General features: G+C 38.3%; 2 protein-coding genes across 2 annotated transcripts in view; one reads left to right on the top strand and one right to left on the bottom strand.

Moving 5' to 3' along the window:
* Window positions 1-15,227, bottom strand: part of fancm (FA complementation group M) — a 42,075-nt gene extending 26,848 nt beyond the window's left edge. The window contains exons 1-5 of the mRNA XM_049463789.1: window positions 15,004-15,227; window positions 13,795-14,969; window positions 11,857-12,029; window positions 11,669-11,746; window positions 11,252-11,410 (exon numbers count right to left, since the gene is read on the bottom strand). Of these exons, the coding sequence (XP_049319746.1) occupies window positions 11,252-11,410; window positions 11,669-11,746; window positions 11,857-12,029; window positions 13,795-14,440 (1,056 nt within the window). The 5' untranslated portion in view covers window positions 14,441-14,969; window positions 15,004-15,227. The remainder of the gene's footprint in view (window positions 1-11,251; window positions 11,411-11,668; window positions 11,747-11,856; window positions 12,030-13,794; window positions 14,970-15,003) is intronic.
* Window positions 274-9,838, top strand: soul3 (heme-binding protein soul3). Its single transcript, XM_007258912.4, has 5 exons — window positions 274-917; window positions 5,547-5,641; window positions 7,449-7,590; window positions 7,778-7,961; window positions 8,932-9,838. The coding sequence occupies exons 1-5, from the start codon at window positions 656-658 to the stop codon at window positions 9,101-9,103; spliced, it is 855 nt and encodes a 284-aa protein (XP_007258974.1). The 5' UTR covers window positions 274-655; the 3' UTR covers window positions 9,104-9,838.
* Window positions 15,228-15,768: the final 541 nt, after the last annotated feature.

Genomic DNA, 15,768 nt, shown 5'->3' with positions numbered 1-15,768 from the left:
AAGAAAACGCGAGCACAAACTGCAAATCGTTCACTCGAATTAAATAAAATGTGAGCACAAATTAAAGAAATCGTGAGCACAAACTGCTATATATTTATTGTTTTTTTTATTTTACATAAGAATAAATATATATTTTATATATTTTCATCAGAACAGAATATAAACTCGCCCACAGGCGGGAGGGCGGTCTGTATCGCAGCTGTCATTTTCTCAGCTCGCCTCAGAGAGGGCGGGGGCGGGGCCTGAGCCTCGCGCGTCATCTCGAGGCTGTTTTTATAAACATTGGATTTCCATGAGAGACACAGCACGTACAGCGAGCGCGCGGCACGTTGCTGAACACGGGACTACACTGAGCTACAGACAATAGCTGAAGCTCTGACCCCTGGGAACAGACGCGCCGTGTTTTCACCTTCTTTCCTGACTCGAGAAAATGAGTCTGGAATGTGAGATGGCCGAGCGTTCACCACCAGCAGCAGCGCCATAACGAGCGGAGTGCTGCTCCAGTTCCTGTTCCAGCCCACAGCCGCCGCCGCGCTGCTAGACCGCTGGACAAGTTAAGTTACTGAACAGGGAGAAGAAGTTCAGCCAGCGCTTCAGTTAAGCTACAACCTGTAGAACCACTACATTAAACCAGCCGTGCAGGAGACTCCTTATCATGGATCACGGAAATTGTCGTTTAAATGGCGGAGGTGGAGGCGGCGAGAGCCAGGCTGGGGGGAGCCGGGGGTCTGAGAGCTCCAGCTACGGCATGATCACCCTGGAGGACCTGGAGTCCTTCTCCGAGGATCAGCTCTCAGACTCCGGCAACGGCAGCCTGGAGGAGGAGGGAGAGATGATGGAGGATGAAGATCAGAATGATCAGCTTCTAAACTACTGGCAGACTGTCGGGAGAGGACATCGAGTGGACGTGCCGAGAGGTAAATAATATAATTAATAAAAACAGTGGAGTTTAAATATAACTGTAAATAAAGCGAACAAAGCGATTAGACAAAGGCTGCAGGGAATCAGGGTATAAAACATTAAATTTAAGTCCCGACATGAAGGCAAGAGCTCGTAAATAAAGTTACAAATTGCAGTCCTACAGCTTTTGTTGGTTTGTTAGTAAGTTTGCAGTGTTACTCTATGTGAATACATTATTAATCTGTGTGGGGAGGAAATCTCCTCTCCTGGATCATCATGCAGCTTAATAGATGGTGCCGCGTGACTGTTAAATGTAGGGCAGCCAGTTCTGCCTGTAGGGGGCAGTAATCACTTCTTACAGTGTTGAACGGGATATTAAAATAACAACAAAAACAAATAAGTGAAAAGAAAAACAATTATTAAAACAAGACATTAATATTATTTCTGTTTGTGTGGAGCACCCCGGAAACAACCTGAATAAATAGGAGCATACCTAGTAAAATGAACAATGTTGTTTTATTCTATAAACTACACACATTTCTCACAAATTCCAATGGCAGATATTATTTTGTTTAAAACTTTTGACACAAAAAATAACTCCATATATTTTACTTTAAGCTTTTATAAATTACATTCAAGTGAACATGGTGCGACACTTGATGGCCACTTACTCCTAAAAAAAATCCTAGGTCCCTCACTGATGTGGACTTTCTTTCAGTTAGCCTCACTGATAAGTGGTTTCCTTAAGACTAAACTGCTCTTAGAGCTCTAAATCTCCTTAGGTGTTTTCTCTGCTTAATGCATGCCAATAATTTGACCCTTCTGAAACAAATGATCAAAAGCATCAAATAATCAGTTTAGAGTTAAATAACTTGTTGCATGCCAGCTTAACCCATGTAGTACTGATCTAATGGGAAGGTCTTAGCTTTTTAGCTTGGTAGTGTATGATTAAAGCTGCTCTGGCAGGTTGAACAAGCAAGCTACAATGACTGCAACATTGAGTCTGTTTTTTGTCTAGCTTTAACATGCATGTTTAATAGTTAGATCTTATCAAATCAAATGTATTTGTATAGCAAAGCAGCTTCACAGAAATCCAGTATTAAGACACTGATCAGATTACAATCAGATAACTTAAAACACGCTTTGAGTTTCTGTGTAATCAGAAAGGCAAGCATATAGGTAAAAAAAACCCGTTAATACAAGTAATTAATACTGTGGGTGTGGGCTTATCTTTCTATTCTGCTCCTACATCTCGTTTAATGTGTGTGTGTGTGTGTGTGTGCTCTGTTTGTATTTTACTTATTTTCCTGTACAATAACAGCAGTATTACGCAGTTTGTTCCCATGGGAACCTGTCTAAAAAAAAACTAAAACTTGCCAGTCAGAAGCATAAACTCGCCCAATATATAAAGGTTGCCATAGATGTTTACAACATTAAGGCTTTGTTCTGGCTGTGATAAATATATTTATAAAAAAACGCACCTTCTGCTTTGAATGTTTACCTGTGACTATAAAACAAGGCCAATTTGGCAATGAAACTGCGACCAGAGGCAATTCAGGAGCACAATAAAAAGGGAAATATTAATACTAAAAGAAGTAAACACTAATAAATATACAAACAATAATAATAATACAGACTCTGCTTTTAGTAGAATTTCCCATAAATAACATCCTGCATGTGTGAATGTCTCCTATAATATGCTTTGTAATTTTATTTAGGTACGTCAACAATCAAAATGTCCTGCAAAATATTTTTAGGGCCCTAAAATGTAGCGGTCAAGATGCAGTAAAACATGCATTGAATCAAGAGCATCACCAATAGAAAACACAAAGGAGGGCGTAAAAATTGCAATTAACTGGCTAATTGGAGAAAAATAATAGAATAGCTGATTGCTAGAATAGTCGATAGTTGCAGCCCTATTCTTCCCCCTGCACTGCTCCCAACACACCTGATTCAAATAATCTGCTCATTAACAAGCCATTTCAGAGATTCACTAGATGTGTTAAAGCAGGGAAGCAGAAGCAGGATTAAAGAACACTGCATTAGACGATTGAAAAATGAACATTAACTGAACAAACCTTTGCTATCTAGGTTACAGGAAGTAAGACAGATTTTTATATAGGAAAGTAAATTTGGCACGCATCCTTGTTTTGAGATTTTTTTATGGCAACCTGCCAATCTGCTTTGTGTACAATGCTGCACAGAGGTATTGTTCAACATGGAAGGCAGATATCATCTCACATATCTATAGAGAAGCAGGCCTGAGATTTGCAATCAGAATCACAAACACTCTAAACCTGTACAGCAGTCATAAACCACATGTGCAAACTGTTCAGCTACTTTAGTTGCACCCACTGACACAGATGCACAAGCTCACACCTACACCTAGAATAGACCTCTGAAGTAGGGCTGCAATGATTAGTTAATATAATCGACAATGTCGATTGTAAGCCAAATGTGAGTGGCATATGATTTTGTAATAAGACAAAATTAAAAGTGCAGACTCTACAGGTTTAGAAAATGTTTGAAAAGTCTTTTTGTGTTATGTTATTGCAAAGATATGAATAGAAATATCAAAACACTAGCCATTTCTTGGACCCCAGAGAGATAATTTGCAGCACTACACAAAGTACTGAGGACTCCAAAAGTGCCCAAACAGAACAGATTACACCGATAAGAAGCAATGACAGAAAAAGGTAGAAACAAATGTAGTAGAAAGCCGTCCCCGAACAGTAAAGACAGTTACAATAACGGTTCACATTCACAAATGTAAGTAACCTGTATCTATGTGTAATGTGAACGAACCCGTTCCTGAAATGCCTCACATGCACACTTTGATACGTGTATAAACGTCTCCTTCACCAATAACAAAAAAAAAACTCATATTTGAGAGACGACTTGTATCTTTATAAAGGGAAATGAATGAGTTTGTCAGCAGCTTGGAGTGGAGAGTAAACAGCTGGTCTGAAGTTCATGCCCAGGTCGAGGAGGTGAAAAAAGGCCAGGCTGTTTTCTTTTGCAAGTAGCAACGTAGTACTTATTTGAATTTAGATTTGACCGTTCACATTCATGTCGCATGTCCAGGGAATGAATACATATCCGATTTAGAACCACATATAAAAAGTTACCTAAATCTGATTTGGCCATTAAAAAAATCAGATCTGAGCCACATTGAGCAAAAAATCAGATTGAGTCATTTTAGCCTGGTAATAAGAATGTAGCCTAATACTCTTGATTTCAGTAGGGACAATAAATAAGCAAATGTCCCAATACTCTTGTTTATAGCGTGCAAGAGTGTAGGCAAGCTGTGCTGACCCAATTCCGTAGCCTGTGGAATGCAGTCTAGAGGTGTAGCCTGTTACAGGGTGGAAAATGACCTCAGTTATTCATACAGCTTTTTATCAAATGCCAGGCCCTTCTAACCTTCGTCATACAAGCTTTTTTTTAATAGAGGAAACTGTATGAAGAAACAAATAGAGACAGGATTTACAGCTCCCAGGAATACTGCTGCTGCAGCAATGCATACCAGGCCATTCCACTCCCTTCCCATAAGCCCTTCTCAATCAAGCATAGAAACAACAGAAACCACAGACCTGTGATCATATTTACTCACTAAATAATCTGTACTTTTCTTGTTTAAACATCATCCAGACATTTAAATGCCTTCTAAATCTAATGTTCAGCTGTTTCTATCGTTTTTTGGAGATGGAGGACATGGCAGAAATAATTGTTGACTAATCAAAAAACAATTCTGACAATAACATTCACAGATATTCCAGTGTTTTGCCAGCACACCCAAACAGACCATTAAACTAGAAAACTGTGTAACAGATGCCTTTTAAGATTATCTGAAGAATGGGCTTCTTTAATCAATAGTCAAACCGTGATTTAGTGCTAATCTTGTTCTAGTTGCATCAGTCTAAGCAGCTTAAGAGTTATTATCTCAAAATAGTACAGACCCTTCAGACCCTCTTGGTGCTCCAAGTGGTCCAGCAGACTCCCTAATTTAGCACATCCCTCCTCCTACACGTGTGAAGTTCACTTCCTCTTTTCAAACTGCTGCTGATGCAGCATTCCCAAGTAGCATCACAGTGTGCTCAGAGGAAAGCGCAGCGACTCTGTTCTAATACATCAGCTCACAGACGTAGCCTTGTGATAATCAACATCACCCTAGGAGTGATGAGGGGAGAGAGCGCCATCTACCCACACAGAGAGAGCAAGACCAATTGGGCTCTCTCAGAGCTCCGGCAGCTGATAGCAAGCTGCATGACCAGGATTTGAACCAGCGATCTCCCGATCATAGTGGCAGTGCTTTAGGCGACTGGACCACTTGGCGCCCCAGCAGTGACTGAACATGCTCTGTAATTCCGAGTTTGTAGAGTAGAGAAAATTAGGCAGGTGTGAAAATTGCCTGTGGGTCCTTGTGGAATATGTGTGTGCTAGCCTACTGTCACTAGCCTACTGCCACTAGCCTACTGTTTTTCTCTTGCAGTTCTACAGTATGTAAAACACAGCGCTGGACTTATTAAAAAATGAAACATGCTAATTGAGAGGATACAAAAATTACAGAATCAAAAATGTCAATAACAGACACCGAAATTTAACAACTCGAACGTGACTAACAGCTGGTTCTCTCACCTTCACAGACATGGCAGAACCCATTCAGCAGATAACATCCAATAATAATGGCTCGCACCCCCGAGAGACTGTTCCTTACACATTCATCTCATGCAAGGAGAAGGTATGTCTGCGCGCACATGACTTAGATTTCAACAGATACACTTTTGCATAACATTATATTATAATAACATGATGGGGAAATCTGTGTATGCTAGGGATGCACAAAATGCATTAGGTATTGCTAGCAAACTTAGCCCAAGCATTTGCTTGCTTACCAAAAGACTGTCTGCCTTTCTTTGTGTGTTACTAAAGTAAATTCATGATTAGAATAGCACAGCTAAAGTAAATGTATGTTTTATTGATTTGCTGGGATCTTAAAACAATTAAGTGTTCAATAAATAATTGAAAAGCTTGAAAAGAAAGATTTTAAGGTATTTATAAAGTAAATTGATACAGTAATTGGCCTTCAGCCAATTTCAGCCAAAAACTAACTTTCTAGTGTACACAATTTCCTAAACATTTTGCAGTTGAATCCTTCAGTGTTATGAGTACTAAAAATATTATCCTGGCCAAGATGCAGCAAAACAGGCCCAAACCATAATACTACCACCACCATGTTTAACAGATAGGATAAGATTCTTACTCTGAAAAGCAGTGTCTTCCTTTCTCCAAACGTAGCACTTTTCATTTAAAACAAAAGTTCTATTTGGAATAATCGGTAGTTTAGTTCAAACATTCTCCACATGTAATTTGCTAATTTTTCTGAGATCTCAATGTTTATTAGCTCATTAGTCCTGTGTTGAGCAGCTAGACCAACAAATAACTCTGTGTTAGCGGACATCAGTGCTTCCATCAGAATGTCCAACCAAATTACTTTAAAAATGGTAAATCATTGTCAAAAGCCGATTAGCTTGGCCAGCGAGGTATAAATAACACTAATGAGCTTAGCTCACGATAAGGATAAGGTCTTCAAAAGGTGAAGAGGAGCAGAGATCACTGCAGAGAAAACACACTGCCATCATTATAGTAGAAACACGTTAGCCCACCTAAAACTACAACAAAATGTTGACATATTTCTTAATATTGGTAACAAACATGAATAAATTAAGCCCCAATTATCCATGAGAAATCTAACGAGGTTTGAGGAATGTCTGCCAGACATGTATTCTTAATAGCCAGTAGCAGTTACACAACACAGTAGAAACAAACAATAAGTATAGTATAATACAAGATAAGTACTGTATATGAGGAATACTGTTCTAATGTTGGGTAAGACCTCTTTTGCTTTACTTTTTAGTTGCACTACTGACACAAAATTGGCCAATTAGATTAAAACTTCGATTAGATAAGTACTTCTCTTAAGGGAGTAGATAGGCTGGGTATGTGCGCATTTGCACATTTGTGTCAGCAATGGGTGCAACATATATTAGCCAAATATAATTACTAGAAGGTCCACAAACATGACTTTAGTTGCAGTATCATTTACTTGAAATTAATAAAATATGATTTAGTGTTTTGAGTATCACAGAAATATCCTAAAGTGTTGATATTTTTCCCTTTTTAATAATAATAATGTGGGGTAATATATATAGTAATCCTTCCAGAAACCAAAATATTTCCATGAAAAGGACCCTTTCGTATTACTTTTTTGGAATTAAATTGCACAAAGAAAGTAACGTGTATAAAATAGTTTAAACATGTTCTGTTTACCGCTTGTTTTATTGAATATTTTATTGAATTTCTTTTTTTTTTTTACTTCTTTTTTTAATTTCTTCTAAAGCTTATTTTTATATTAACAAATGTTAAATCTCTGAATATGGTACAGTTATGATAATTTAGAATGACCTCAACTTGCTAACATTTTTTTCTATCCAACTGATTCAAGTTAGAAGAGTTAATTAATGATAAATGTGTACTTTTGTTTTAAGTGTGGAATTGTGCTTTATGAGAAGCGGCACTATGAGAAAGCAAACTGGGCCTGCATCACAGTCAAAGAGGACACATACGAACAGAGCATCTGCTACGGCTTCATGAGAATCATGAGATACATCTGCCAGCAAAACTCATTAGGTGACTGACTTCTTTTATCAGCTTAACCAGCACTGCAAATGGTGATGTTTGATTTTTGCAATCAAATTTCCATATTTACATATTTTTATAGGGGTTATAGGGGTTGATTGCAACTGTATAAAGGAAAACCTTGTTTAACACTTCATTCACTCCAGTTATCTGACCCAACAATCTTTTGTCATTACAGGCAGGTACTTGGGAATGACTATACCCATTGTAACAGTGGTTCATACAGATGAGACGCATGCAACCCTGTCCCAAACAGTCACGATAGCATACTACCTACCTGCAGACCACCAAGCTCAGCCACCTCAGCCTCATGACACAGAGATAGTCATTGAGCAGTGGCCTGCCACCATAGTCTACACAAGGTAAGTTTCATATGCTTAAGAAACCCACAAACTGAAAACTAATATTTCCTACTGAGGCAGTTAGCTTAGCATAGGGCTGGAGGATATGGCCAAAGTTTTTATGATAATATAAATATTACAGTTAATATTATAGAACCGTGAAAATTGGTGTTCTGCCTTTTCTGTTTTGTGCAAACTGATGGCAGCACCCTGCAATGAACACCAGTTAGTAACAGATGATGTAAATATTCTATAATATATCAGAACCCTGGAGCAGTTTTGTAACGTGTTTGATTAGTTTTTTGTATTTTTATTCACCTAAAATGACAGATTTATAGGATACAGTCTCACTTGACAAATGTTGTTTCCAGGAGATCCTAGACTACTCAAATATGTATTAATTTGAGATACAAATATTACTTAAATGTAGATATTTTACCATATTTTGGTTAAAAGTTGATCAAAGTACTTTTTAACAAAAATGTTCGCCACAATGCTAACAACTGGCTTTGGCTATAAAGGAGCTAAATGATTTTGAAACTGCTTTAGGCATTAAACATGGTCTTTAATGTTGAATTCAGAAAAAAAAACATTAGTGCTGTTTTTCTGTTTTATTTTTCATGTTTGGTTCATTAAAAAATTCAGCTGTTTGCAAATATTGCCAAACGTTCAGCTGTGAGCAGTTTAGCTGTTTTTCTGAGCTGGATTACTCACAGATAGTTAATGACTTGGTCTGTGCTGGTTAGGCAATGTATGTTTTGCTATTTGGTATATGTGCATCATGTCTGTACGTTACTCTGATCTTCAGTTATGAAGCTTTAAACACAGACATGTTGAAATTTCCAAACAAGAGTAAAGTGCAAGCAGTTGTTCACATGAATTGACATTGCTAATGTATGTTTGTGAAAGATGTCATCTACTACATCAAAATGATCAGATTTTGGCCCAACTCTACTAATGAACTTTTTATATTCTTTCCCCCAAATCCCAGGCCGTTCACTGGTGCCACAAACGAGACTACTATCATCAGTGAGATTAATGCTTTGGCAGAGGTGCTGGATTCTCCAGGAATCTGTGACAGTGACTCCTTCATTGTGGCTGGCTACACTAACCCTGCAGCTGCCAACCGTCAGAATGAGATCTGGTTTCTTGAAAGGCCGTGAAAACCACCCTGTGTCCCCCACCGGCAAAGCACCCGTCCCTGCACCTTGTCCTTCCTCCCCATTTCGGCTCAAGACACCAAACAAATGAAGTCTGAAGCAAATACTGTTCCAGTTCTTGAGGGTCCATGGGCACAGCTTTGCAGCAGAATACCACTATTAACTTTCTTCAGAAAAGTTTGTGAAAAAAATAAATAAATAAATGTCTCTCTAGTTTGTGAACTCTGCTGCTGTTCCCCCACGAAAGCTACAAATGTACCTTTAATAGTGATGCTGTAGGAACAGCATAGTCACACAAGGCAAAGATTCCCACACAAACAAATATATGGAATGTATCAGTAAAACAGAAAAAAGAATATTAACAAGAAAGACAAACCAAAAATGAATCATTCTGCTGTCTGACAATCAAGCATGCTATGTGTATTTTTGTCTGATCACAAGTGAACATTTTTACTGTAAAAGCCATGCTCATTCTAGACTAGATTCATATATACCTCCAAATACCTCCAGGTTGTTTCTTTCATTGCTTTAGATTAATTGTACAACAGTAAAATTTCCATTTTGCCAGTTTGTTTTATGCTCACAGTCACCATTTTTTTGTAATGATCACTGAAACACACACAAAAAATCCAAACTTGTGTCTGTCTGTACTGTGTAGCTGCTTTCCTTTTTCAGGCTTTGATGGCCCAATCACTCCACTGTCATATTTTCATAAAGTATTATAACTATCTAAACAAACTGACTCCAATTAATTTCTTCTTCTCTGAATGTTTTTAAATATACAGATTGCTTTCTAATAATAGAAAGCAATATGGTAACATGTTTACTATGGGTGCACAATATGGAAAAAAAATAATGATGTGCGATACAATGTATTGGATAGGGATAGACCAATACCACTTTTTCCTTTAATCGCCATCAAAACTGGTGCAAGATTTTCGCCCAATACCAACTGACTTATCTACTCAATAGATCCTTTTAAAAAAATTAGAACATCATCGAAAAGTTAATACATTTCAGTATTTTAATTCAGGGCTGATAGTGGAAAAAAATCTGAGCCTGAACTTTTTATTTTAAACATGCACATTGCTTGTTTGTTCCAAGATCCAAAAAGATGAAAGCATCTCACTGTATCTGGAAATTACTCCTGTCATCTTTGAAATACGTACACTGTGTGAGAATTATCGCTTAAAAAAATAATAAAAAAAATTATCCCTTGTGTATCAGTATAGAATTCAAAGTATCGTATTGGTACTGAACATTTTTAAACGATAACAACCTCTAGTAAAAATGTGTTCGCCATGAATGCAAACTTTTATGCATCAAAGTATTTCCAATACACTGTGTATACGTAATGCACTGTGCACACTGCAGCCATCCACCTCAGAATACGCAGGGCTGCAGACACGGCCAGCAGGCAAGACAGTGTAATTTTTTGAGGGGAGAAATCAGAAAAGCAGTAAAATCTGTCAGATCACTGGCCCAGACAGATTTTTCAGCCCTGTATTTATTCATTACACACAGAGTGTTATATTTCAAATATTTATTTATTTTAATGTTGATTATCATGTCTTGCACCTTATGAAAATTCAAAAGTCAGTATCTCAGAACAATTGTATATTATTTAAGATCAACTGGTACCTGGCAGTATGGGCAGTGTGCCAATTCCTGCTGGAAAATGAAATCTGCATCCCCATAAAGCCTTATAAAGCCAGAATGCTTGAAGCATAATGCAGATAAAATGGCTCTCAAAAAACATCACTGATTGTTTAAACTTCACACAAGACCTCAAGCAGCTTGGACTGTGTGTCTCTCCACTCTTCTTCCTCCAGACTCTGCTCCCTTGATTTACAAATGAAATGTAAAATTTAGTAATGGTCAGTGATGGTTTGGAGAGACATGTCATCTGTTGGTGTTGATCCACTGTGTTATAACAACAAGTCCAAAGACAGCACAGCTTTAACCAAGAAAATTTTAGAATAATGGATTTGTACTGACTACTCTGTCATGATTTTTCATTTGGCTGTTAGTTGGCTGAGGTCACATACGTTAAAATACTAGTTAAATAAAGATAGTAGTGCATTAACTGAGAACTACCACAACCTTTGGAGTAACATCTAATGTGCTGCACATTTTGAGACCAGGTCCTACCTGTAAGTAACGAGTCTGGTATTCAGTCAGCGACTCTCCGAGGGGAACAACAATCTTCTCCAAACTGCGCTGGTGACAATGTGCCTGAACGTCTGGACTCTCCTCTGACCGCAGCTCTATGTGTGAGATGAGCAGATTGGAGACAACCTGCTGCACAGCCTGAAAAGTTAGAGAGCGATAGTTATTTGCAAAATGGACCTTTTTTTTTAAGAATTTAATTTAAGATTGAAACAAATTGCATACAATAGTTTCTCTGTTTAAACATTTACTGGGCAACTCTAAAAGCCATCCATAATTAAATATTTTAGCATAAACATCTGTGTGACTTTATGTGGCATCTTGTTAAAGTATCCCATTTTTCACAGTACTGATGCCAAATAAACATGATAAAATGTACATATTCAGTGCAACACACACCTTAATGTCTCCACCAGGTGTGGCGCTGAGCGCTAGAACGCGAAACTGCTTTGTTTGATTCCCCAACTCCCGCACCACCTACAAAACAAGCAAACAAACATTATCGATGTAATTCTTCTTCATCATCATGTAAGCAGCAATAACTTGACACGAGAGATAAGAGCAAAAAAAATAATAATTATAATTACCTGACAATACGCATGATTCCCTAATGCCTTGTGGGCCTCATCAATAACCACGCACTTAACTTGAGGTCCAGGACATACGTTTCTTGATAGGTCATTCACCATCACCTGTGGGGTAAGGAAGAAAACCCGTTTTGATCTCCACAGCTCCCTCCTCTGCGGTGCTGGAGTGCTGCCTATAAAACACAAGATGGAACAAGCTGATAAAATGTAAATGTAAATGTAAATTGCCTGTGCTAATGTTTTATTACAGTTTCAAACATTTAGCAGAAAACAAAAGCAGCTGTAAACCTTTTTTTTTGTTTTTGTTAATTACAGTAACTTATTAAAAGTCTTATTCTGTATAAAATAATAATTATGTAACAAAATAAAAAATGAAACATAAAACTAATGTAATATAGTAATAAATCTACCAAAAACAGTAGAATATTTAATGCATACCCATAAACTAGGGGTATATAAAAAATAATAGCATTTTTTTTAATGTTCAGACTTAACTAAAAATAAACTTCTCTTTAATTCAGATTTTATAAATATATATTTGTGTTTTTAAATCTCAATCATTAGCATAGGCATATATGGCCAATATTTGAAAGAGATACATGCTGACGTATTTATTTTATGCCGGAAAAAGGGCCAAGCAATGCTGACTGCGCTACTACAATTGGAAGACACTGACAGCACTTCTTTAAAAGTCATTGATTTAGGGGCTAGGCTCTCTTAGTTAAAAAATGTATTTCGATAAAGACATCTGCATTGGCAGATAAATACACATGAAATATCCCGTATTGGTATCAGCCCAGAACACCCACATCAGTGCATCCTTAAAAAAATCATTAAAGGTCCACAGTAATTATAGACTGGTTTTATGAGAAAATGCTATTATCATGATTCATGATATGGCTTTTGTTAATCACAGTATATTGTACAATAGGATACAACACATACAAAGTATTTAATCAGATTTTCTTTTTATTTGATGGTACTAATGCATTTTATCTGCATGTGAAAACATGATAAATGTCTTTAAACATCATGATCTAACATTTTTTCAAAATTCCATATGCTACTTATTCTGTTCTGTTCACCAAGATCTTGCAGCATTGATGATGGTAGAGTCTGACCGCTGCACACAGCCTTCTCCAGCACATCCCAAAGATTCTCAATGAGGTAACGCTCTGGACTCTGTGGTGAACTCTCTCAATCCATGTGTGAAAATGATGATCTCATGCTCCCTGAACCCTGAACTCTGAACTCTTTCACAATGCCAGCCCCATGAATCCTGGCATTGTCATCTTGGAATATGGCCGTGCCATCAGGGAAGAAAAAAATCCATTGATGGAATAATCTGGTCTATATTCAGTATATTCAGGTAGTCAGCTGACCTCATTCTTTCAGTACAAACTGTTGCTGAACCTAAACCTGCAGGTCAACTGCAGCATCAAACCCCACATCATTTGTGTTCTTAAATCCAGGTATATCTTTGAGGAAAAATCTGCAACCTATTGGAATTTTTTCAGTGTCTTCACAATGTCGAGCCGCCTGGAATAGGTTTCACAGTGTCTTCATGAGGTAGAGTGACCTGGAATAGTTTTCTCAGCGTCTTGAAGGAGTTCCTGGAGGTGGTGAACAATAGTTGCTGCTTTTCCCTCATGCTGTGAAGCTCCAGATTCATCCCAAATCATCATCTCAGTTGATGAGGTTTAGATGAGAGGATTGTGGAGCAAGTGTTTTACCGTTTGCTAATTCTGTGTGTATCCCTTAATTGTCTCAATGTTTTTAATATTAATTTAGAATGTAGATTGAATAAGACTGTGTGTCCAATCTTGTCCTTGGTACTATAAGCATTGTAACACAGTGTTTGTATGACAACTATGACTGCAGACACATACTGACACAGGTGATGTCTATTCACAGCTGTGAAAAAAAAGAAAAACATACCTGTTAACTCTGCCATGTGCTGCTGTGGTATTCCCATGACTTTATAACAAGCTTCAATCTGCTGTGCCACAAGGGGTTTCGTGGGGGCCATGAAGACTATTTTTCCTGAAGGATACCAACGATACAGGTTATACATCACCACAGAGGCGATAAAGGTCTTCCCCAGGCCGGTGGGCAAGCAGACCAGTGTGTTGTGGACCAGGGCAGCTTCTGAAATCTTTAGCTGATAGTCCCTGATTGGGAAATTGGTTGGGTAGATCCACACTCTGCCTGAGGAGCTGTCATATCCAGGAAGGTCTGTTGTTGAATCCGCTACTAATTCCTCAGTCTCTGTCCCGGTGCTGTTCTCTAAAAGCTCTATAGATTTTTCAGTTTCATGTACAGCTTGGAGCATCAGATCATCATCCAGCTCTGGCTCCTCTTCAGGAGCTTCATTGGACTTGGTCACCGGGGGACAAACCTCTGCCCAGAGGGAGCTGCGGTGAGACATATGATGCCCATTTTCAGTTACCCTGTCCTTCCTTTTTCCCTGGGCTTGAGTTGTGCCCACAGTACGACGGTGTGACACCTTTTTAACAGCTGGAGCTGTCTCAGGAACACCAGTGCCCCAGGTCTGAAACAGCGTCCTCTGATTTATCCTGCTCATTTTAATAACAGAGGAGCTAAGCTAATAGGTTAACCAACAGCTAACGCTTACTAGTTACGTTATACAACAAGACGTCTTCTGTGAAACTCATACCTGTTTAATAGGTTAGCTAAATTTAGAAAATAACATTTTGTTGGGGGAAAACGAGCTAACAAACCATCTAGTTGAAAAACACTGTTAAGTGCTAGCTAACCAAGTCAGCCATTAGTACAGTGCACTCAGAGATAGCTAGGTTAGCTAACTAGTTATTAACTAGCTGTTAGGTGCTAGCTGTTGAGCTAGCTAGCTAACCAAGTCAGCTATTAATACCGTGCACTCAGAGATAGCTAGTTGCGTTAATTAACTAAGCTAACCCTAACTACAATAACAGAGTAACTAACCTAACCTAGCTAAGCTAGCTAGCTAACTAACTAACTGTTACGTTATACAACGAGCCAACCGGTTCGTGGTAAATATCTGTACGTTATATCGTTTGGCTACACCAAAACTAAAACAAACTAGCTATTTAACCCAGGTAACGCTAGGTAACCTAGTTAGTTAGCTAGCTAATTTAGCTAACTAACTAACTAACCTACGTTATACAAGCAGCCAGCACGTTACCGGTGAATCACTGTAGTCTATAGTATATCGGTAAGCTACACTAAAACTAAACTAAAACTAGCCATCCAACTTAGCTTTAGGTAACGCCAGTAGACAAACAAACTGTTAGGCTAGGTAGACGGAAGCTTGGTTAGCTGCCTAAGTTACATGGACCTGTAAATCAGCTGACTTTAACATAATTAGCTAAGTTAGTAACTAGCCTAGCTATCTACTTATCCTATCCTCTGAGCTAACAGTAACGTAATCCTCAAACTGTTAGAGTCAACACTTAATTTCTTTTTTTACTTCCAGAGACTCCTCGCTCTTCTTCAGTCCGGTGTCCACACATAAACAAACCACCCGCTGGCTAGCCTAGCTCCGCTGTCTAACATTAGTTAAGATGAACATGTTTCAGAGAGGGGAAGGAAGGAATGAGCCAGAAACTGTGATCTATATATCCTAAATATGGTGATAAAGAAGCAGGTGTCCTATTCCAGTACTCCGGTTCTTCAGTACTCCAGCAAGTTACTCCAGTCCATAGACATCATGTCAAATGTGGCGCTAAAGCGCGTCACAGCGGTCTGCCGTCATGTATTCAGGAGCTCCAGTGTGCGCACAGGTTGCGCAGGTAGTGAATATACATTCTCGTGAATTTAACCCTTTCAGACCTGACATGCTCTAGTCATGAAAAAAAAATATTTATATAAATACTGTTTTGTCTGTAATGTGCTCAAAAATAGAATTCAGTA

Source organism: Astyanax mexicanus, chromosome 14 (assembly GCF_023375975.1).
Source record: "Astyanax mexicanus isolate ESR-SI-001 chromosome 14, AstMex3_surface, whole genome shotgun sequence".
Classification (NCBI taxonomy): domain Eukaryota; kingdom Metazoa; phylum Chordata; class Actinopteri; order Characiformes; family Acestrorhamphidae; genus Astyanax; species Astyanax mexicanus.
This window is presented reverse-complemented; position numbering and strand designations above follow the sequence as displayed.